General features: G+C 45.7%; 1 protein-coding gene across 13 annotated transcripts in view; it reads left to right on the top strand.

The window, feature by feature from the left end:
- ptprma (protein tyrosine phosphatase receptor type Ma) overlaps positions 1-23,993 on the top strand; it is a 199,846-nt gene that overhangs the window by 69,773 nt on the left and 106,080 nt on the right. For all 13 annotated transcript variants that reach the window (XM_072712303.1, XM_072712301.1, XM_072712296.1 and 10 more), the window contains exons 3-7: positions 1,925-2,199; positions 7,936-8,014; positions 10,892-11,007; positions 12,052-12,226; positions 16,209-16,502. In XM_072712303.1, coding sequence (XP_072568404.1) covers positions 1,925-2,199; positions 7,936-8,014; positions 10,892-11,007; positions 12,052-12,226; positions 16,209-16,502 — 939 coding nt within the window. The remainder of the gene's footprint in view (positions 1-1,924; positions 2,200-7,935; positions 8,015-10,891; positions 11,008-12,051; positions 12,227-16,208; positions 16,503-23,993) is intronic.

The raw sequence follows: 23,993 nt of genomic DNA, 5'->3' as shown, positions 1-23,993 counted from the left end.
GAGTAGTTACACAAATCACTGAGAAGTTTTTAATAATCAGAATATTTTGTGTTAAAGTCAGCCTCAGTAGGCCTATTTTATTTTATCTTTGGGTGCTGAAATCCCTGGTCTCCAAGTCTCTTAATTCCTCTGCACTGTTGTGTGTAATATTGCTATTTCTCTGCTTGTTCCACAACTTTATGATCCGATCAAATAATATTTGGAAGCTGTAGTATTAAGAGCAGCTTTGCAGAGGATCGTTACACTGATTTAATGTCCCGTGTCTAAGTTCAAGCTAGTGCCTCCATTGCTGTTGGTTTGTTTCCTGCCCCTGGTTCCCCGCACATGAGGCTTGTCTGTTCTTGTATGTTTTTTCACTGTAAAGTGTCCCTGTGTGATTGTGTGTGTATGTGCTCTGCGATGGCATCTTATCCAGGCTGTCTGTGGCCATGTGACCTGTTCCCCCTATGATAGGATCCAGGCTCATGCAGCCCTGAGCTGAATGAAAGGTCATGAACTGAATAATAGTTAATTGATCCCAGTGGGGAAATTTTCTTTTCATCTACCTCATCCCACTTTCCATGAGACACGCAGACCAGCGAGAGCAAGCTTGGGGGGGGGGGGGGGGTCACAGCACAGGGTCATTCAGCGTGCAGCACCTCTGGAGCTGGGGGTTAAGGGCCTTGCTCAGGAGCCCAACGGCAGCATCAGTCTGCTGGCTCCAGGATTCGAACTGGCAACCTTCCAGTTACATACACAGAGCCATAACCCACTGAGCCATACACTCATTGATGGACATTTGTTTTTTATTCTAACTAGGCTGAAAAAAGAGGCCCAGTATCGAAGCAGAAGCTGTGAGCATGTCTGGGGTGGGGGGTGGGTTTCGGTCCCTGGACTCTCGCGGCTGTTGAGTGAGTGTCCTCGGGCTGCCGCCTGCTGCCGTCTGCTGCCAGCCTGTCGGTGCTCGTTCACGCCACTCCTGGGGGTTGTTCATTAGACCTCCTTACTTATTTTTTTCTGTGTCTCCCCAGTTACTGTTGGTAACCCGGGGGCTTCTTAGCGTGTCGAAGGCTGCGTCGTGTGTGTTATGATCAGGCATGTTAGCGGGCAGCCTCGTTTTTCTGCATTGTGTAGAGGAGGCTAAAGGAGAATGTGGTGACCCTCTCCAAAGTGGAGGGCTGCTTAAAATGTAGACTTATTATATATCGTAATATAAGTTATGAATAAATATTTTAAAACGTGAAGACAAACTTTTAAAGGCTATCTATATTCCAACTGCTGACCCTTGTTGGAGCTGCAGGGGGCCTGGAGCCGATCCCAGGCAACGCAAGGCTGGGGTTCACCCCGGATGGCATGCTGGTCCATCGCCGGGTGCACGCTTAATGGGCGACTTAGTAAACACCAATTAGCCTAACTGTAGGAGGGCACAACATGGTAGCATATGGAGGGCGGGGAAAACAAACCACAACCCAGTTGGTATAAGGAAGCACCAACGTAGCCGCCGTCAAAGTTCAAAATGGTCTTCTAGCAAAACCTTGCATGCTGTTACTGCCGTTTGCACACATGCGTAGATCTCGAGGCTGGCTGGATGATCCAGCGGAAAGTACACCGTGTAAATGTGGTACCAGACCCAAACAAATGCAGAGAGGCGTAAACGTCCGCCCTGGTCTGGCTTCCAGCTCCAAGGTGTCCATTAGACCTGGTGCCTTGTGACCCCAGTGTGGGCCGTGCGGCTATTTTCATGAGGTTGCAGGGCATCTGGTTAAAAGTATTCATTTTGAGATTTGATTTTAATGTCAGACTTCATTTTTTTTGTTCTTGGTTCAGATGTTTTTAAAACTCTGGGTTTTGACTTAATGACCAAAGGAAAATGTGAGTCCTGAGACCAAGCTGGTTGAGGACCACCGGCTAACACCCCCCCCCCCCCACCCCTTGCTCCCCCCAGGCGCGGCCTTCATGATGGTGAACAGCACAGGCCGTTTCGCAGGCCAGAAGGCCCAGCTCTTCATGCCCCAGCTGAAGGAGAACGACACGCACTGTGTGCTGCTTCAGTACTACGTGTCGGGCCTGGATGCCACCAGTCCCGGGCAACTCAGCGTCTACGTCAAGGAGAACAGCAGCCCACTGGGGGTCCCGGTATGGAACACCTCCGTGCCCACGGCGCCTGGCTGGAGCCCGCTGGAGCTGGCCATCAGCATCTTCTGGCCCAACTTTTACCAGGTAAGACCGGGTCCGGAGCTGCTCTCCTCTGAGGGATGTGCCTGCATTGCTTGTGATCACCCTTTCCCCCTGGGTGTGGTCAAATGTGGGCGTGGTCAAATGTGGGTGTGGCCAAATCTGGGTGTGACTAGATCTGGCCATGATCAAATCTGAGTCTGTCCAAATCTCACCCCTCAAATTTTTATTTACCGCCTCGCTCTGTGAAAATGGAGGTTTCTCATTGGCTCCCTGTTTCCAAAGACCATCCATCATCTTGATGTGCTCCCAATCATCACAATATGCTTGGATTGTGCCATATCCCTCTTATATTGCTTTTGAATCATGCCTGTGGCTGATACACTCAAAAACAGACCTAAAAAAAATGACACCCGCATATTACCTTTTTGGTTATTTTTGGTTTATTGCTTGCGTGAAATGAACTAAATTCATTCGACATAAGTCACAGGTCGCATATGTAATCATATTGGGATCCCTGAAAGAGCATTCCTGTCACCTAACAGCCAGAGTACCTATTGTCAGCTTCAAATATATGATGCATTGAGGTAGGGCTGCCACTAATGACTAGTTTTCTACTGATTAATCTGTTTTACCGATTGGTCGACAAATTTAAACAATTAATTTTCCTCCAGAAAATCACACTGGCCATTTCATTGAAATAAATTTTTTTTGACAACAACAAACTGTATGCAGGGCTTTGGATAACAGACGGCTGCTTTTCGACACTCTGCGTTACTTACTGCCACAATTCCATAAGCAGATCACTAGAATGCCTTTAATAATATATTAATGCGATGAACATTGTGATGCCCAAAAGTTAGTAATCTGCATAAATTCAGCATACCCTTATGCTGATCAGATTCAGTTAGCAGATCGTGCCACGTGCCACTGTTTTGGTAAATCATGGAAGCGATGAGCACAATGAGCTGATGTGGAGGAAGGGACAGATCAGCAGCCATAGCATCTTTTAAAAGAGGATATTGTGGTTAAACTAGGTAAAAAGAGGGTGCTGGTGTGGACGGTGCTTTTTGCAGATTAAAGTCCGACCCTTTTTGCGGTAAATATAATTTTCATTTTTATTTCGGTTAATTTTATTTTTAAACGTACCGTGCGTTTTCCTTTCAGTCTTAGTTTACAATCACAACACTCGTCCCAACATGCACAAACACACACACACCGACATCGTCAATCAACGTAGAATAAGCCCAGATTTTAGGCTAAACATTTTGTGAAATACTTATTCAATGGAAATTCTAAGGTAGCAGGCCGACAACATTATGGCATTATGGCCATCAAGCAGAGCAGCGCCTATGTCTGTTTTTCTCGTGCATAGCCCTGGTGCCGCCGTGGTACGCCGTCGAACTTTGCACAGTATACAAACCACCTTTTTGTTTTGTGATAATTTGAACTACTCCCATAATTACAGTGATATTGTAAAAAAAAAACATTTCTTATAATGAATGGAAGCATTTTTGACATTTTTCTAGAGGTGGTAATTTCATAAAAATGATTAAAATTTCAATCTCGACACATTTTCAGTGTCGACGTCGTCGACTACATCGCCTAATCGCAGCAGCCCTATACTGAGGTGAAATTTTGTTCTCATTGCTTGTAGTACAAACGAAAAGCAATAAATAAAATATAAATATTGACCTCCTGATTGGTGGGAAAAGATGCTAATTTGGTACGGATGTTTGGCCCGGAAGCAGACTACGCTTTCAAACAACAGCTAAAGATGTATTTGTTTAGTCTAGATGGGTAGCCATGGGCTCTTTCTGTTGTTGTTTCTAGCATTTACTGTCCATTGGAGTGTTTATATTTTTAATCTTTTGTTTGCTGTGTCTGTTTTAATGTTTTCTTTTTTACAGCCCATCTTGAATCTGTCTGTGAAAGGCGCTCTGTAAATAAATTTTTACTTACTTCTTAATCGTACAGTAAATAAATAGATTTACATACTGAGTTATGAGTCCACAGTTATTAGTCGGCTTAATAAACCCAGTATTAGGCTGAGAGGAGCTACCTGGCTGATGTCACATGTTGTGGAAAAAAAACCAAAACATTTTAACTAATTTAACTCGGCATTAATTTCCCAGCGTGCGGATGTCCATGGGATCTCTGTAAGGCGGAGCTTACAGAGGCTTCTCAGTTGCTCCAGCTGCCAGTTTGACTGACAGACACCCCTCCCCCTACACTGGCTGCACACACACACGCAACACTCCCAGAAGACCACGGAAACCAGAGGCTTAAATCTGCCTCGACGGCCCACTTAGTGCTGTTGCTCCGGGGATAATTTTCCAAGGCAGCGCTGGTGACTTTTTAACATCTCTGCGATTAACAATAGAAGCCATATCTTCAAAACTACATCTAATTAGCTGTATAGAACTAATTATAGGTGCCTGTAATTGCTCTGTATTCTTAGTGTTTGTCAAAATTAAACCACCTGGCAGTTAGAGATTAGCTTGTCTTTTATTTTGTAATTATAGGGTACTTTCTCTCTTTTCTCTCTCTCTCTCTCTCTCTCTCTCTCTCTCTGTCTGGAACTGGAGAAAAGGACACCTACAAAACTTTGGTTCTACCTTGTAATTTTAAATGGCGTCATTTTCTATGCTTTGTGGATGAATCAGCTGGACATGACACCTTAGCTATTCTCATGGTATTCTCATCGTCGCTTGCACCGAAGTTCGTGTTACTCAGACACTGGTCATGTTTTGGGTGGCTGAGGAGTATTTTCATTTATTATTCACTCGCTGGCCACTTTATTAAGTATACCGGTTCAAGTGCTCATTGAAGCAAATATTTGATCAGCCAATCACATGTCTGCAGCACAGTGTATAAAATTGTGCAGAGACAGGTCAGGACCTTCTGTTAATGTTCACATCAAACGCCAGACTGGGGAAGAAAGGTGATCCAAGTCACTTTGCACATGGCATGGTTGCCACAGCCAGATCTCACCAGGTGCCACTTCTGTCAGCTAAAAAAGGAAGCTGAGGCTGCAGTGGGCACAGGCTCACCGATCCTAGATGGTGAAAGATTGGAAGAATGTTGATTGATCTCAATTTGTGCTGTGACATTCAGATGTTATGGTCAGAATTTGCCATAAACAGCATGAAATCATGGATCCATCCTGTTTTGTATGAAGAAGTCAGGCTGCTGGTGGTGTAATGGTGTGGGGGGTATTTTCTTGGCACACTTTGGGCCCCTTAGTGCCCACTGAGCATCGTTTAAATGCCACCGTCTACCTGAGTATGGTTGCTGACCATGTCCATCCCTTTATGACCACAGTGTATCCAGCTTCTAATGGCTACTTCCTGCAGGATAACACACAATGTCACAAAGCTCATATCATCTCAGACTGGTTTCTTTAACACGACAGTGAGCTCACTGTACTCAAATAGCCTCCACAGTCATCAGATCTCAATCCAACAGAGCACCTATGGGATGTGGTGGAACGGGAGATTTGCCTCATCAAGGTGCAGCCGACAAATCTGCAGCAGCTGCTTGATGCTGTCATGTCAACATGGAGCAAAGTCTCTGAGGAATGTTCAGGCACCTTGTTGAATCTATGTCACGAAGAATGAAGGCAGATCTGAAGGCAAAAGGGAGGTCCAACCCAGTATTATCGAGGTGTACCTAATAAAGTGGCCAGTGAAGGTATATCATACCTGCTGTGCAGAGGTGATTCTGGGATATCAGGCAAGGTTAAGATGGACCATAATTCATACAGAGGGGCCAACCTCATCATTATTCTTTGAATCAATGAGTGACAGGGGATGGGGCACACCAGGGACCAATCAGCTTTCAGTTGGGGCCAGTGCCTCTCTGACACCGCTCCTGTATTCGGTCATCACACAGCTGCATGGTCCACCTTTACTATTCCTCGTGTTTCTTTCGGGTTACCATGAGTACGCGGGAGTCCCCGCACAGGTCGCTGTTCTGTGCGGTCACCGCTGAGAAAGACTCCTGGGCAGCCAGCCTTTCTAAGAGCAATATCGGCCTCTTATACAGACGGCAAGGAGGAGAAAGTAAACAAAAAACCCTCCTCCTTAATGCATCCTTTCCCTTGTCAAACCAGCTGTGTTGAAGATGCTCAAAATGAAATGGTAGGTTGAGGGAAAAAAAAACATAAAATCTGTCAGCGATGGCGTGCAAATTAGAGCGGAGGCTGGGGTTGCTGGACTTGGCCCAACAGCCAGTACCGGAAACCGCCTCAGTGTCACGCCGCCCGTTTTCCAGGATCGGCACAGAAACGGCAATTAGTGCCCACCGCGTTTGTTTTCTTTTCTCTCTTTTTGAAATGAGTGATTCTGAGCACGTAGCTCAATGCTCTAATTAAGGCGTCTCCGTGCAACTGTGCACCCCCCCCCCCCCACACACAGTTTTAATGACGAGGGCCACTCTGTGGAAACAGACACGTGGTTGCCACGGCGGCAGAATGAGCAAGCCACAAATGTCTTCGGAGGGCACTTCAATGAGTTAGCGCGAACAGAAAGTGATGTATGAGGGAGGAGCCAAATGGTCGAATCACATTTCACATGTGGCATGTAGAAGAATTTTTGGTTATGGTTCTTGCGCATATACCCTTCATAGTTAGCTTGGACTGAATGTATATATTTGTTTGTCAATGACGATATTTGAAGAAGGAATTTCCAGAATTCCCTTATTCCATTTTTGTTGTTGTTGTTGTTGAGATGAGGCAATGGCCTAATGTCAGACTTCCTCATCATATGTTACAGTATTTGGCACCAACACTCACTCAATCCTCAGGTAAACCAAAAAAGAACTTTTGTGAAATTCCCTGAACTCCAGAGAAATTGGACTGAGTGAGTCTTGGAAATTTTCTCTTCATCTGACTCCATCAATAAGTCTGTGCCTCGACAACCCTAAGCTGGCTGTTTTTGGGCAGTGACCCAATGTCATAGAAAGAGAAGAACGTGGAGTTTTGTTGGTTTTTTCTTGTTTTCGTCCTTCCTCCGTAACAATAGCTCCATGGCCCCCAGGCAGATGACCCACTGTAACTGCGGCAAATTCATTGTCTTCTGTAGCTAACCTGCGGCTGCCTCACTTCCTGCCATGCAGCCTGGACGCACTATGCACTCCGCTAATAGCAGCCTGGGTGGGAGACGGACCCCCGCAGAATAACAGCCGGCTTCCTGATAGTTGAGGCAGACAAATGGGCTCTGTGATTCCAAGGAAACTCAGTGTCAGATACCCCTATCGGGTCAGGAAGTTTAAATAATATCATTATTTTTAAAGAATAATGACACTAAATTTCTCTCTACAACAAATATATCATGGAGATCATTTTCAATGAAAATATATCTAAAATAATTATGAATAATTTATCAAAAAAAGAAAATGGTGCTTCTGTTGATCCACTCATTGAAATTGTAGTTAATAATAATGCCGCTACAAATTTGTTTATATCCTTGTGTCTTTGTTTTGATGACATGAGCTACAGGTTTTGTTTGCAGTGTCTTTGTCTTAATTTAAAAGCCAATGACAATATTGATAACTATGTCTAGAAGTGCCTGGAATTTTGCTGTTTTGTGGTAGTCTGTGGTTTTACCAGCATGTAACGCGACCCCACCCCAGCTGATGCTGTAATGTAGCAGACCTCCTTCCTCGTTCGAACCCTGATCCAGGGCTGTTTGACTTGAATGGGTAATCTGAAGATACACCCAATTTGAGGCCGTGCCTCGCCGCCACTCACTCCCCCGACGCCTCTCTGTCCCTCCCCAGATCGTGTTCGAAGTCGTGACCTCAGGACAGAGGGGACTGCTGGCGATTAAGGACATCCGCCTCCAGGGACACCAGTGCAGTAAGTCACACCCACCTGTCCCATTCTGTCCTGTCCCATTCTGTCCTGTCCGTCCCTGAATCCTTCCGCTGTGTCTTGCACTGAAGGATCTGGACAATGCCAGATGAAATCTGCTCCAGAATCCCATAATAATAAAAATTATAATTAATAATACCAACAACAATAATTGATAATAATGAGTTGAGGAAGAAGCACCATGAGATGATAGATTGATGGCTAGATCAGCGCCTCTCTGTAGTCACCCTGCCGTCATCTGAAGGTGAACATGAATATCACATTCAGCAGGACGTCCGCATGTCACATCTGCTTCATTCAGCACCATCACTCCCTAAACTGGCCAGTCATGTGTGGAGAAGCCATTTACATGTGATCATTTCGGGTTAGTCTTATACAGGCCAACTGTTTTCTCCAAAAGAAACCGCACACACAAATAAAATGATAAAACCTCATACATTATAACTCAGGATGGTTTCAGTAAGGCTTATTCTGGTGGGGGGGGGGGGGGGGCAGGGAGCTGGGAGCCTGTCTCAGGCAGCACAGGGCCCCCTGAATGGGATGCCAGTCCACCACAGGCAACCTTCTCCTTGTTTATTTAAATTTATATTTTGTAAATGCAGTGTTTCTCCCAAAAAAATCCACATCTGTGGCTGAGCCTTTGAGATTTGCTGTAGACCTGATCTCTCCCCCGCCTGAGCAAAGCATTAGCATGAGCACAACAGTGGCCCCATCTTAATTATAGATTGGTTTACATTCTTGTAAGTTAATTAAAAGTAGTTCAGCGGAATACATTTGAAAACAATATAAAGTCCTAGGATACATTATACAACATAAGAATAATTAAAACTGTATAAATACTGGATTTTAAAATTGAATGTTATACAATATTTAATTGCCTTGTTTGATTACTGTTAGTGTCCAGGTTTAAAGGTAATTACGATTATTTAACATAGTTTTGTATAATTTTTTCCCTTCGTAGTTTGTAAGAGTATAGCAGAAACTTGCATAATCTTAACTCTCTCTTTAATTAATTTTGCTTTCAGTTATAATAAAATGTATCGCTGAAGTAAAAATTAAACTTAACCCACTGACTAATTTGCTGTAATATATAATAATGATTGTTTGCTATAATGACATAGATATGAAAGAAACACACAGCCTGTTTAGGTTAGCAGTGGTCTCCCATGATGCACCTGTGTGGTTATGTCACCACCCCCTCTCGCTTCTCTGATGGTGGCCCCCGCTCTGCCTCTGTCGCCTCATTTATTCTGGGCGTTTAATGCAGATGGGGAGCAGAAGGTGAGGAGATGTACAACGGTGAGGGAAGACTGATGCCCCCCCCCCCGGCAGTAACGAGCGGGATAACTTGTTTTATGGCTCCCCAGCTCCACTATGGCACAGCAGCCTAAATCAAATCCTCATTCCTCTCTCATTCTCTCTCTCTCCCCCTCCCTCCCTCCCCCTGCTCTCCTCTTTTACGGAAGATTCATAGCCTCTTCTTACATGGGAAAGTTCGCCAGATATGGTCTTCTCAGACCGAGGCGTTCGTCTGGGCTTCCCGCGGCTGTGGAGAAGAGTGGTCAGGGCCAGGCTTCGGGTCGAAACGGGCTTTGGAAAGCCCGCCTAGTGTCCAGGCCCGCGAGCTACCATGCTCTCTTAGCATGAACCCAACACACAGAATATCCAGGGAAACATGCAGCACGCAATAAAGGGAAATCAGTACCGTGCTAACAGGCAGAACTGGGGAGTCACACTTTCTACACATCAACAATAAGCAACCAGCATCACTTTATGCAAAATTAATGTAGAGGAGCCTATTTTACAGTCTGTTGGACATGGACACGGATGGAACTTGAGAATTTCGTTAAAAATGTACTCCAACGACTATTTTTTACTAGCCGGTGGCCTAGTGTCCAGTATTTCGTGCTCTACCCTCATCTGAATTACTCGCCTCAGGCTAGTGGGCGAGCCTAATTTCCAACGCTGGACGTGAGATTAGATTTAGTTTCATTCTGATGACCGGCAAAGTGTTGATTGGGTGTTACATTGACAGAGTTACATTTACTACAGGCCAGAAAGGATCAGGCTCAGGACACGGTGCTGGAATGTCCTAAGCTCGTCTCGGGTATCTGAATCAAGGTCACGGCGGCCTCCTTTTTTTGCAGGAGACTCGGAAACTAATTAAAACACGCTTCCCATAATTCGATTAGCACGGACGTTGATCCCAAGCAGCCGTCGCACCTTCTATTAAAAATGCAGATTGACCTAGATTCATGTCTGGCTTCGCCTCTGCTTCCATTCTGGAGAGACTGGTAGTGGGGCAGCCACTTAGCATAGTGTAACGTACAGTAGCACAGCAAGGTAGCGTAGCAATGTAGCATCAGAACATAGTGTAGCAACACAGCGTGTCCTGCTGGTCCTTTGTTGAAATGTCTAATTATTCCTGTTGCTGTGTTTAAAAAGTACAACATTTTGTTTTTTAGCTGGATTTTTTACAGTAAAATATACTGCTTAGCCTTTTAATTGCTGGGGGAGCTATGAGGCCCAGCGGACAGTGGGTTAGGCCTGTAAACAGAAGGTGGCTGGCTAAAATCCCACCCTTGATGGAATAACTACGTGGGCCCTTGAGTAAGGCACCCCCCCCCCCCCCGAGAAGCTCCAGGGGCCTTGGGTAAATGACCTGACCCGGGGCCTGGATGACAAGCCAATGTACTTGCTTAAGGACTGTGGCTCATTGCATATCAGTGGGATGGACATCGTCCGTTGAATGAGTCTTGGTATGAATGTGGGGGAATTCTGCACCCCGTTGTCACTTATGTGGAGTCAATGATGAAGCTCTTGTCGATGTAACAACTTGTCTCATTTCCTGTGGACCTGCAGTGAAAACACCACACTTCCTGCACATCAAGGGCGTGGAGGTGAACGCCAGGCAGACAGCCACCTTCCAGTGCACCTTCAGCGGCCGGCCTGTGGACATCTACAGCATCTGGCTGCAGGTGAGTCCCTCTGTCTCCTGGACCCTGGTGGGCAGTCCAACCATGACGTCAAGGTTTAGACTCTCCACCCTTATTTATGACAAAATGAAGCAATTGAGTGGGTTGGTGGTGGATGGTCATTTTACAGGAGATGCCTGTCTCTGGTGTAAATATTGGTTCAGAACCTGCATCGGGAGAAGAAACGATAGGATAGGCCTTTCCATCTACGGAAGCCTGTGCTCAGGCTGCTGGCAGTGTCCAGCAAGGTCACTCCGGCCGGACAGCTCCTCATTCCGCCAACATTTTTCCATTAGCCAGAGGAGATAGAACATGAACATTACGCAACATTCTCGATGCCAGTAAGGAAGAAATATTCTTAACGAGCAAATGCAGTTGTGGCTTTTGGACAACAGAAGCTGAATATGTACCCCCTTTTCCACTGGCGCAATACAGTGAGACGCATGAATGCAGTAACTCCACAGTAAACACGCAGCAAGCAAAGATGACAGACACAGATGTTTATATTCCAGAGTTAGAGATTGCTTTATTGAGGCATACGTCCTTTTCTCATCTATTGTCTCCATCTAATTGTAACCTTTAAAGGATGACTTCTGATTACTGATTCTCCGCCTACATCTGTTTGTTTTCCTGGTGATAAGAGTATTCCGGATTGCTGCTTAGCGAGAATGTAATGTCCCATAGAGTGTGAGTTTCGGAAAGCCCCCAGGCAGTTTATTATTGCAAGAAATGACACAGGGCTGCTAACTTTGGTCAGCTGGCTGGAGTGAGATTTTCAATTGAATTCTGCACACACATGCACACATATTTACATGTATGTAACCATTTTATAATCATGTAAATAGTATGTAGGGTTTGCAAACTACCCAAACGATTTCGATGTAGCTAATTTTAGGATTATAATGAAATAATACAGATTTGTCGTAAGATTTCTCATGTGAGTGTCAAAGAGAGTCTGAAATCGTGAGTTTCTCGGCAGACATGTGAGAGTTGGCAGCCCTGGTGAATGACATCGTGACCTGCTTTTTCCTGCCCCCCCCCCAATAGGGTATCGGAGGGCGGGAGGCGCCACGCAGATCCACGCGACCTGTGAACGACAGACGGTTCATCGCAACCTTCGACGTGGAGAACACCACCAAGGGTGACTCAGGACGCTACCGCTGCATAGTGCATTCTGACAAAGGAGTTGGGGTGTCCACGTACGCGGATCTTACCGTCAAACGTAAGTGGGGGGTTTCCAGGAGTCCCGATGGCTTGTCTTTGACACAGATTCTGCACAAAATCGACTTATGTTTATATTTCTCAGTTCATATCAGGCTTCTGTAAATCCCTGTAAAGTAACATGGATTTAAAATGGCATCCAGCAGCTCCAGGTCACATGAATGTGGGTACTGGAGTCCAAATTTGGAGAAGCCGGGTTTTGCTTCCTCTGACCTCTGGGGCCCAAGCTTTTTCCAGCTGGGGTGGGGTCTGCCTTATTTCTGTTGTTCCATTCCCCCACTGTGCTCCAAATTATATTTACTGTACATCTTAGTGTGATTGATAGGTTTAATCCTGTCTTGGCCGATAGAAGCCTGTCAGTCACAGTAATATAACCTGGCTCTCACCTGCCTGCGGGCATTAACGCTTTCAGGCCCATAACATGGGTAAAATTCCCACTGGCAGTGTCCGTGGTGGGACCGTGATCTGATATACCACATATTTGTATCGGGCCCTCGTTGACTTCAAACAGTCACTACGGTAAATATTAAGTAAACACATTGCTTATTTAAGAAATGCTGAAGCAGCATGTTATGCTGAACTGCTAGCTAGCTATGATCTTTTGACTACACATTAGCTATTTATTTTGGTTTGTGGGGCTTGTCCTGTCAACTGTACAGACAGTGACAGAGAACCCAAAAAGACCCGTTTAGGTGCCCAGGTGCATGCCTGTAAGGTTAACAGCACTGACCTCTATCCTTCAGAGGGATCATTGGTGGGATGAATCATTTACACCCTCCAGGGCCCTGCCTTTTACACCTTAGTGACTCCTCCCACGCTGCAGGACTCCATTACGGAGCAGCAGAGGTGGACATTTCAGGTCCAGAAAGCAAAAATCCCAAGCAGGATTTTGTTTCAACCAACCAGTTGAGACACAGTCACAGAGTACTTGAAACAAAGTTGGTTGAAACAAAATCCTGGTTTGGATTTTTGCTTTCTGGACCTGAAACTCTTCGGAGCAGTGACTGCTGTTTTAGCATTCATGCTGGTGGTTAGCTGGTCTGACTGTGATGGTGACAGTTCCCATCCTCAAGGAGGCGTTGTTTTAGTTGTGAGCAGAGAACTTGACAGAAGGAAGAGGAGAAGACCGGCGGCAATCTTCCTAAGCCTGTAATAGAAGACGAATTTAACAAACATGTCAGTAGTAAGGTTGTTAGCGTAACGCTAATGTAGTTCTGCCTGTTCTAGCATTGGCTTGACAGGATAATGTTTGGACTTTGTCCAAGTTGAGAGCTCACTGGTTCTGGGATCCAATCAGACAGGCTTTGTTCCCAAATTGTTATAGTCAGTGACCACAGGGAGATGAGAAAGCATCGATCAGCAACTCTCGGGTACCACCGCAACCCGAGAAAAGGACAGCTGCAACATAACTCCAAGCAGAGCTTCCTGAACCTCCTTTTGGTTCCTTATAGATGGTCTGTCAGTATCGCGGCATCTCTGTTTAACTTTGCTTTAAATTTTAAATTTGCCGTGTCAGAGATCAGCGGGGCAGGGGAGCTTTGGATGGCTAATTTACACATGAAAAAGGAGATCGAGGTGATGGACGTTTACTTGATAAAAAAAAGAAGAGAATGGATGGGGCGTCTAAAATAAGGTTAAGCCCAGGTGAATTTCTGGATGTTTTAAGTCAACAATGTTGTGATTCATCGTTTGGGTCCTGGGGCCTTTGCGTTTAGTCTGTTAATTGTATCTATTTTCTACACTCCTTGTGCAGATATTTTTATGTTTGTTGCAGTGTAGCTGATAACCAATGTGACCACTATTCATGAGGAATCACCCCCAAACTAGCTGAATGAAAGGACTGGTTGTATCAATGCCGAATTCGGTCATCTTTATAAAGAATATACATTTTATGAATTAATTTTCACCCACGCATGCACACAGATGTCAGTAAGATGGATATCCCGCACTGTGCCAGTAATCGCAGGTGAAACCAATGCCATAGTGCCGGCCTGCTGTTCCTGTGGTGTAAGGCACTTGTGTTCTCATTGCCCCCTGCTTTCTCATGCGACATTCTTGCAAACAAACTCGATGAACAGGACCATAAAGGTCAAGCTACGTGTTTATCGCATTCATTCAGCAGCTCAGGTCGCCTCCATCCTCATTAATTAAGTTAAGGTCAAGAGTGGCGCACAGTGGTTCTTAGCGGGTGGCTAAAATTAGCCACATGGCCTTGTACAGATAAGAGCGGTTTTACTGGCGGCGTTTTCTTAAAATAATACAAATGGTGAATCACCGTTAGTCAGAAGAAGGGCCAGGTGCATGGATTCATAAAGTCAGGCAGAAAAGGAGGAAACTCAAGAGGCATAAACAAAAAGGCTTGCGGGGCTTTGGGTGCGAGACGTCTAAGTAACTGGGTGGACGGCCGGCCCGCCCTGATCAGGAGGTGAGATCAGTGGACTGAAGGCCACAACGATGACGAGAGAAAAGGACGTGTAGGATAATGAATGAAATTAAGGCAAGGAGTAAGGAGAAAACGTATTAAGTAATAGCATATATACTGTGAGTTATTTACAAGAGTGTGATAATGGGCGTAATAGTACATGGGGGGGGGGGGGGTAACAGGGCAACTGAGTCAGCTGTTTGAACCATGAAGAAGCGGGGTAGTATGAGCGCGGTCGGTCAGAGCACGGCTGATCAGAGCACGGTCGCTCGGACCCGCGGCCAAAACTGGACCCGATCGCCTACTTAGCTCCTGATCTCTGCCCCGCAGCCCAGCACAATTCATTTTCACAAATACAATTCTAAGGTTAAAGGAAGAAAAAAGAGAGAGAGAAAAAAAAACTACATATAAACGACTGAAGTGATCATCTTTTATTTGCAATGGGAAGCAGTACATCTCGTTTGAATGTAATGCACTTCTAGCCCTGAAAAATATTAATCACACATTCCTCCAGACCTTGCTGCTGTGGGATGCTTTAAATGGGACACTGGAGAATTGCAGCAGGACCCAGGAAGCAAGGGGTGTTAATTTCAAAGTGATTTCGCATCAGCGAAGGTCGCCGGGCTAAATTTGTTTAACCGTCGCTATTTAGCACTCAGCATCTGATAAATAAACCCCAGGATTTTTGACACAGAAACCGCAGAAATGTTAGTAGTTAATTTACGCATGAGAAACTGTTGGGTGGTGACCGGTAAGACCTATGCGAAGGCAAACCAGACCACCTTGCATGATGTCGGATAGCATAAAGAGCGCAGTTTAATGGACTTTGCTAATCACAAATCGGTAGTGATTAAATTTCACCAAGAGCAAATTTAATGTCTCCACACGCAGATTATACAATGACCCAATTCAGTTAAATAGCTTTGCATTTAAATAAAATATCGACTTTGCTAAATTTTCCCTTGGGTGTTCGCGATGGAATCGTTAACTCTTTCTGCATGGCTGGAACTGCTCAGGAAAGATGGTCCAGCCTTAGACGGCACAGACATCCTGTCGCCACTCTATTGGCTACAATAAAAACTGGAGAAAAGGCAATGACATGTAGAAGACCATGCGAGAGGTGTCCAGCAAAATGCCTGAAAGAGTTACTAAAATATACTCTGTTTAGTTGGTGCTTTTGTCCAAAGCCACAGAGAATGTAGAAGATGGGTTAGCCTGCATCCTTGGAGCAACTGGGGTTAAGGGCCTTGCTCAAGTACCAAATGGTGATATGATTACTCTGCTAGCTATGGGATTCGAACCCATGACCTTCTGGATAACGGCACAGATCCACAACCCACTGAGCTACTAACTGTCCCAAAAAAAGTTGTAAATGGTACACATATCAATCATTAGTCATCGCAGTTACCCTTAAATATAAATGCATATGTTGAAAAAAATCCAAGAAAGTCCCTTTAATTTTAGGGTGTTTTAGGACATATCACAGAAATACATGCCTTGCCATGTTTCATCATGAAGAGCATTTCTTTGTACCTCTTGCGTCATGTTTTTCCCTTCCCAGAACCCCCAGTGCCTATCGCACCCCCCCAACTGACAGGGGTTGGCGCCACCTACCTGTGGATCCAGCTAAACGCCAACTCTATCAACGGGGATGGCCCTATTATCGAGCGGGAGGTGGAGTACCGCACCGTGTCCGGAAGTCTCATTGACAACCAGCCCGTTGACAAGACCACGCACAAGATCGGTCATCTGGATCCTGACACCGAGTACGAGATCAGCGTCCTGCTGACGCGGCCCCTGGATGGGGGCACTGGAGCCCCCGGCCCGCCGCTTCGTGCCAAGACCAAATGTGCCGGTAGGTTCTGAGCACTGGGCCTCACACGCTGCAGCATTACATAACCATTTATAGCTCACATCACTAATATGAAATTTCAACATATTAGTCATTGGAGACAAACTTAAAAACACTAGTCTTCTGTTTACGACAGGGATACGTTTTTTAAAAATTTTGGAGAAAATGAATGAATGGAGAAAGCAGACCCTATGCATAACACAGCATGTTGTTCTAGAGTAAACTTTTATAAGTAGGAAGAGTACACTCTAAAATAATGATTAAATACAGTATAATAAATACATAAACCAGTAACAGTTGTTTAACATCTTCATAAAGTATTATGTACTGTACATAATTGTATGTGCTATACTCATATGAATGGCCATACAGCAGGCTGTTTGCACCAGCATCACCACAGATGTGAACAATGTGTGAATAATGACGTCATGATGGCTTTCAGCTCCATTATAATGATACAGGAGTGTACATGGTACACTGTCGTATACGCGGTGACGAGGGGGCAATGAGAACATGGCCGTACTTGTAATGGCAAGGCAATGAAGTTTTTATTGCATAAAATTTACTATTAAAATCAATAAAACCAGCAACCAGGTGGAACAGAATTGTTTGTTAGCAGGGTAATTCCGTTATAATGCATTTTATTGTATACATGTAAACAGTGGATTTTGTGGTACTGTAGTACAATACAGTTTCCTCACAAGAGTAATGATATATTTGGTTAAATTTTAAGTGCTGTCATTTAGGAGTAACAGTTAAAGTCTGCCACAAGCACACTGCTTAAGAAATAGGGTCTGTATTTTGATCAGCGATCGTCAATTCTATCTGTTGTAAAAAAAACTATGCAGGTTGCATTTTTAAATGCCATGTCTGTAATAAAATTTGCATTTTATTCACAGTATCATCAGAATTTGCCATAGTGTTGACCCCTGATTTCGGTGACACTTTGATAAACTCTGTCACGCACCGCCAGTGATTCATAAATACCGATGGGTGCTCTTTTTGTTTTTAAAGTCAAGCTGCCTTTGAGGTAACCAGTCAGGCATGAGACTGCAGTTGTATGGTGACCAGCTTGTTGTGTCAAGAGCCCCCCCACCGTCTCGGACAGCTTACTGTGATAATTACAGGTCGGTCTTCTTTGTGTACTGGAAAGTCTTGCCAGAATTTAGGTCATTTGGGCCTGAAATTGGAATCCTCTGGTGTTGAAATCACCAGATACTGTGTATATTTACAGCGTTTGACTGACTTGGCATCGGTGCCGGGAGCCCTCTGATGACAATACTGAAAGCCTTAAAGGCTGTCCAGTTTTACGGAGCACGGCCCCTCCACCGAACCCAAAGCTTTCGGTTGCTAGGCTCTCTTGATGTGGCGGACGGGAGAGCGTGCCATGCCCATGCTGGTGGTGGAATGCTCTGACAGTTCAGAGTCCATGTAGTTGGTCCGTATCTCCTGCTTGACATCAGAGCAGGTCCCATTCTTTGGAGCCGCAGGCCCTTCGAAGTTTTTGGGGGAGTGGGTGACCAATGTAACTGTTTTTTTGGGGCCCCCCACCGTCAAGTGGCTTTCGATCTCGACCTGGAGCTTGTTTTGGCATCTTCCAAGGTGCTGACGGCAGCCTCAAGGAAAGGGGGCAACGGATCACATCTCTAAGTACTCAGTACTCACCCTGGGTCTGTACCGTAGGATCCACAGGGGATGTCACTGCTAATCCGAAATCCATTTCCGTTTATCTGCAAGGCCTGTGATCAGACACAACCAAGAACACTGTTATTTAGCCAAGTTCTCAAGTACACAGGGTACGTTAGTATTGAGCTCCCTAGAAAGGAGGAATAGATGTCTGCCATGATAATCTGAGAGCAACATACCCTGTGCCTGATGACAGTAAGAATAAGATCTTAAGAGCCGTTTAACCAGACATTAACCGTGATTTTTATCATGGAAGCTTGAGTTTCATATGACAGTGGATGTAATAAACGGTAACTGTGCCTGCTCCTTTGTCTCGGAAACTGTTTAGCTATTTAAATCTTGCTCCGTAGACCACAGAGTGACTGAAAGCTTCTCCCTAAGGGTTCCACAGCGAAGCTGACTGTCTGGGCTCCTCCATTAAACGCTGCCGGCTTTTTATTAGACGGACCTATTGTTCCGCCCTGTTATTAATGAGCAATTAGTGGGCTAGTTCATTTGAACATATTTCTTTGTTTTTTTTTTTTTTTTTTTGTTCGGCGCAAAGTCTGGTAATTACGTTACCTAAATTCTGAAAATTGATTGATCCTGAGTCAAGGAAATACATTAAGCCCTACAATAGCAGGCTGACTTGGTTATTATGAAGGGTTCTGTCATTATTTCTGGGGTCGGCTTTTTCAGAGTTTTCATATTTTTCAGTGCTGAATTTGAAATTACGGACTACTCTACTTTCAAGTATTCAGCACAGAAAATGTATAGTGTATTTAAAATTTGACAGTATTAATATAACGGCTCCGAAATGCGACCGATCCGAGATAAAAGACGCCATATTATGTGTAATTGGGGCCTTTAGCGATTTGCTGATTGATTTATTGCACCTTTGAGTGGGATGGTCAAGGGCCCTTAAGATCAGTAACCCGTCCTGCAAGGCATGAAATTAAAATGTAAAAAAAGGTCCGGTAGCAAAGATCCGGCTGTTTCCACAATGAGATGGTGGAAGTTGAAGACGCTTTTCATGGAAAAGTGCCGGATTTGTGCGTGGGGCTCATTGGGTAGCTGAACATGACGAGGCTCTCATGTTGTTTACGCCAGGAACCCGGAGGGGGGTGGGGGGTGGGGGGGACACCTGACAGACGCTGTAGTGGACACCACCCGAGGGGAGGAATGTGTCTTCCTAATGGCGATGAGAGGCATTACTATTATTGCAGGCTTCTGTCGCTCTCAGCACACTGCTGGACCCCTGGGCCGCAAACAAACAGGCCGCAATTATCGCAGTAATTAAACAGGTGCAATAATTTTTCTTTTAAATGACGGTTGTTATTACGCGCGCCCGGTGCCGCCGAGCACGGCCTCCACACGCTTCCCACACTGCCTAATTGCCTCACCACCAGGCTGCCGGTGTCCCCCGCCGTGCCAATCCGGTCATTAGCATGGTGTGTGATGCTGCCGGGCCGTCACGTGACTGCGGCCTGGCCAATCAGCAGCGCCGGCTTGCGTTTTACTGCTACTGCTCCGCCCTGCCTTTGCTGTACCCAGTCACGGCCGGTGGGCATTATTGTTTTTCTTTCTTGCCACATAAAGGGGTAATTTCGGTGGATTTTGCCAGCGTCAGCTTTCGGAATATTGCCGCGGGTGTCGATTTTTTTTTGCAAAAAATTAACACGTGGATGGAAGAAGACGTTCTCTGTCCCTGTTTTAATTAGAAAGTGTTCCGTACATATCTGTGTGCTCATGTACTTAGACATTTTCTATGTATACATCTTTGTTCCGTACATACAAACATGTTCAATGTATGCCTGTCTGTTGTATTTACACAAACGTGTTCCGTGTATATAAACGAGTTCCGTGCATTTCTGCAAGTTCTGTGCCTGTCCGTGTATTCAGTATATACAGACACATTCCACGCATATGCACATTCCTCTCATATCTGCATGTTCTGTGTCTGTATCTATTTTGCTTTGTCCAGCCTGGGGGCCACGGGCCTCCCTTGGTGAAGGCCAGACGCGCCTTCATGTGTGTGGGAATAGCGACTCCCCACCCCCCCAAAGTCAATTTCCTGCTCATCTGTCCCTGAACCAAGGATCTGTAGAATGAAAGCCCTGCTGATCCCCAGCCGAATTCCCATGCCGTGTGGGTCTGTCTGCCAGCCTGCCAAAGGGCTTCTCCCCCAGGGCCACGACCACAGATCGCGGACGTGCGGGAGCACCCAGGGTATATACGTCTTCCTCAGTACTGGCACTGGCAGACGATCACTATCCTGAGTGGGAATCATGGGAACGGCATGAGCAGGTGCGTGAGGATGGAGAGCGCCAGATCCAGTGGGAGGTGACGTGAAAGAGATGCAAATTCCCAAATCTCTTCTCCAGAGCTTTCCGGGGGAGACAACTTCTTTCTTTTCCCTGCAAAAACAAGCAGTGCAACCAGATGCTTTTGTAGAATGTCATTCATACACGAAAAACACAGAAAGGAGCTGCGGCTGGCAGGTATTAAACTGTGCCGCGGTAAAGGGATGTTTATCTTTAAATTAACATGCACAACCACAGCTATGGCTCTGGGTTTGTAGTATTTAACAAACAAACATGCTTTCTGTACCATTTGCACAAGTACAGGTATATTGAAATGTTTCTCTTCACTGACCCCATCTTGCTCTCCTTAGATTGGGGGTCACAGCGCAGTGCAGTGCAGTGCAGTGTGCACTGTGCAGTGCCCCTGGAGCTGGGCGTTAAGGGCCCACAGACATGTGACAGTTCTGTCAAGGTCAGGGTTGGATCTGCTGATCATCTGATCACAGGCACAGAGCCTTAGCCCACTGAGCCTCTCACCGCCCCCCCCCCCCACATATTTACAGGGTGAATCCACATTCCACTAGATTAGTGAACAGTGCAGGCGCTCTGCTGTTCTCACACAACACATAAAGGTGACTTATTTTTGAAACATGAACCAGTGACTTCCCTGGACTTGCCTGTATTTATGTCATTACCTTCCAAATGACTTCCTTTTCTCGTCATTCTTACATTTTGTGTGAATAGGTCCTAAGTATTTTTATTATACATGTATTTGATATTGTGACGCAAATTACCAGCATATAAGCTTTGAAAAGATATGTCATTGAAGTGTGATGGGAAAGCATTCTCAGTTTTTGCTAATATTGCATTTGTCTCTGTTAAGTTTTGGGAGGTTAACTAGCCTGCCTCTTAGCAGTTTAATATATGTGCTGTATAGCAAATTCATATTTATTTTATTTCAACCACTGAATAATAATAGGCCTGTCTTGAATATTACGTCTCCCTTCTCAGCACTTATAATACGTCAGACTTTTTAATCTTTTTTTTTTTTTTTTTAAACCTTAATCTCTTGCCGCCTATGTGGGGATTAATGAGCCTTAATATTTTTGTGTTTGGGTTCATGCTGCTGTATGATTAATTACAGCATTTTTAATTTGCCAGTATATTGGGCAATAACAGCATCCCTCTTCAACACGCCCCCCTCCCCCCATGTCCCTCTTTCCCACTCCGGCCCTCCCACTCTCCTGAGTGTACCTTAGTGAGAAAGACACACGTGGCCTGTAGGGGGCGCTATTGGTAAAAATGAGCTTTTGCTCCAGATCCACCGTTCCTGACCCTTGTCTGCAAAGTGTTAACCACAGGTGTGACTGTGGTGGTAATTACGCCCCCGCTCGCTCACCACGGCCCGGTGTCCGTAATGAAATGCCGGTACCTAATTACGCAAGCTATCCTTGCTCCTTTGGGTGACCGGGTTATTGCCTGCGAACAGCTGTTCTGCTTCGGCCCCGGGTCTCAAACGTGTCAAACTGAACGGCCTCTTTCCGTGCTCTGCTAATTAGGCCGTGCCCCCGTGCCACCCACCACCACAAGTGTTTGGCCCACCCCCTTCCTGGCACCACGGAAAAGCGTGGCGAGTGAGTGAGGTAATGACACATTGTGTTTAACGAAGCAAAGCGCCCGTTAATTGTCGGATTTGATGAGGCGGGTCCGTGTCTTGATACTTGTGTGTCCGTGCTTGTCTCCTTTAAAAAAATCATGTTGGCATCTGGAAAAAAAAAATCTTTTCACTTGATGGAGAAGGATCAATCTGAAAAAAATCGGAGTGCTGTCAGATATGGTTCCGCACTCCTTTTCTCAGACATCTTGTGAAGTCCAACAAAATATCAAAGCTTTAAAAAGGTGTTGAAGATATACTCATCCAGTGCTCCTCCGTGGGTGCAGAGCACATGTGGACATATGTGTTTATTGACCAATTTGAATTGGGATTTTGTGGAGGATACTGTCTCAGATGTAGTTTCAACACCATAATGCTGATGATAGAAGCTGCAGAGAGGGACATATCTTAACCATCAAGGAGGACCACAAGGGGGCGTAGCGGTTCTGCAACTGAAGCAAATTGACCGAAACTGGTGCAGAGGTTTTGGGATTGGCCGTAACTGACCCAAAGGAGGTATACCAGTTCCAGAACTGGTCAGGACCGACCACGAGGAGATGTAATCAGAACAGATCTAAAGGGGGAGTAGAAGTTCTAGAACCTTCTGAGAGCTGACCAAACCAAGCTTTTTTTCCAGGCCTGTGAATGGATGAAGTGTAAAAGTTTAATCTGGATAAGAGCTCATAAGTGACTTGTAATCTAATCATATGGCTCCGTGCCTCAGGAGACACATCCCAGTTTGAGTCCAAGGCCCGGCGAGCTAGAGGAATCGACGCCAGACTGTACGAGCAGGAAGGTCTCTCAACAAAAGGAGTCAGGCCACAGCGCCCTGGGAAAGATAAGCGCTCAGTGGAGGGGCAGTGCCTCATTGTCTACTGCCCTCTCTCGTGCCGGCCCAAATTGAATGCAAGTGCCACCCCCCCCACCCCAAGGCCCCCAAAGGGCGTTGGTGCACCTCGCCCCCCCCCCCAAGGCTGAGCCATAGAGGCTTTGCTCTCGAGTGGGAGCCCCGGTGTACCCCACACCTCTACTGGTTTTCCAATTAGCGCCATTGTCGTTCCCATATCAGGACCGAGGGGCCTGGCCATTTCAATGACATCCCGCTGCTTTTTTGTGTTCTCTTTCTGCTGATGGCTTCAGCAGAGTAATAAAGTAGCATGGCTCTGAATGAGCGGAGGCCTCCATTGTGTTTGAAGGTTATGTGGAGCCATGTTTGAGCCCCGACTGGAATGGGGTATTGTTTGTCCCACGAAGGCCGTCTGTCTGCTGAGCGAAGAGCATGCGCTCGAGTATGAGCCTGTGTGTGTTTTACGAGCCTCAGTGACACTTGGTTCAGTTTCTGATGAATCAGAGAGGAAGAGATCGAACGGCAGATCGGAAAAAGGTTCCGCAGTTCTCCTAAAATGCTTTAAAAACGCAGCACGTGCTCGCTGTTTCCCAACGTTTATTTTAGAAGCGGTGTTAAGCAGCCAAAAACGAGCCTCTTTTGCTTCGTCCGAACGGGGCAGCACGGAAGCCCCACACTGATCTGCGAGGAGCCGCCGTATTTCTTATGTTTACTTCGTGGAATTCCCATTTCCTTTTGATTAATTATTCATGGATTATTTGCTGCGCTCCTGTCGCTTCCGAATACGTTCAGCCTGCCGAATGCGGTAAACGTTTCAGACCCCCTCCACACCAGAGTCGTGTCCGGCATCCCGATCGCCGGGCGAATTGCAGATGGGGGGCAGAGCTTGGGAAAAGTGGACGAGTGTGCTTTTTGGTGGGGGATTGGAATAACATGTGGGTCCGTCAGTGACTCTGGGGTCAAACGACTTATTCCTTCAGCAGATGCACTGTGCCTCAGCGTATCTATCTGTCTGTCCCTTCGTC

Source organism: Paramormyrops kingsleyae, chromosome 1, assembly GCF_048594095.1.
Source record: "Paramormyrops kingsleyae isolate MSU_618 chromosome 1, PKINGS_0.4, whole genome shotgun sequence".
Lineage (NCBI taxonomy): Eukaryota > Metazoa > Chordata > Actinopteri > Osteoglossiformes > Mormyridae > Paramormyrops > Paramormyrops kingsleyae.
The sequence above is the reverse complement of the archived record's forward strand: the minus strand, read 5'-3'. Positions and strand labels throughout refer to the sequence as shown.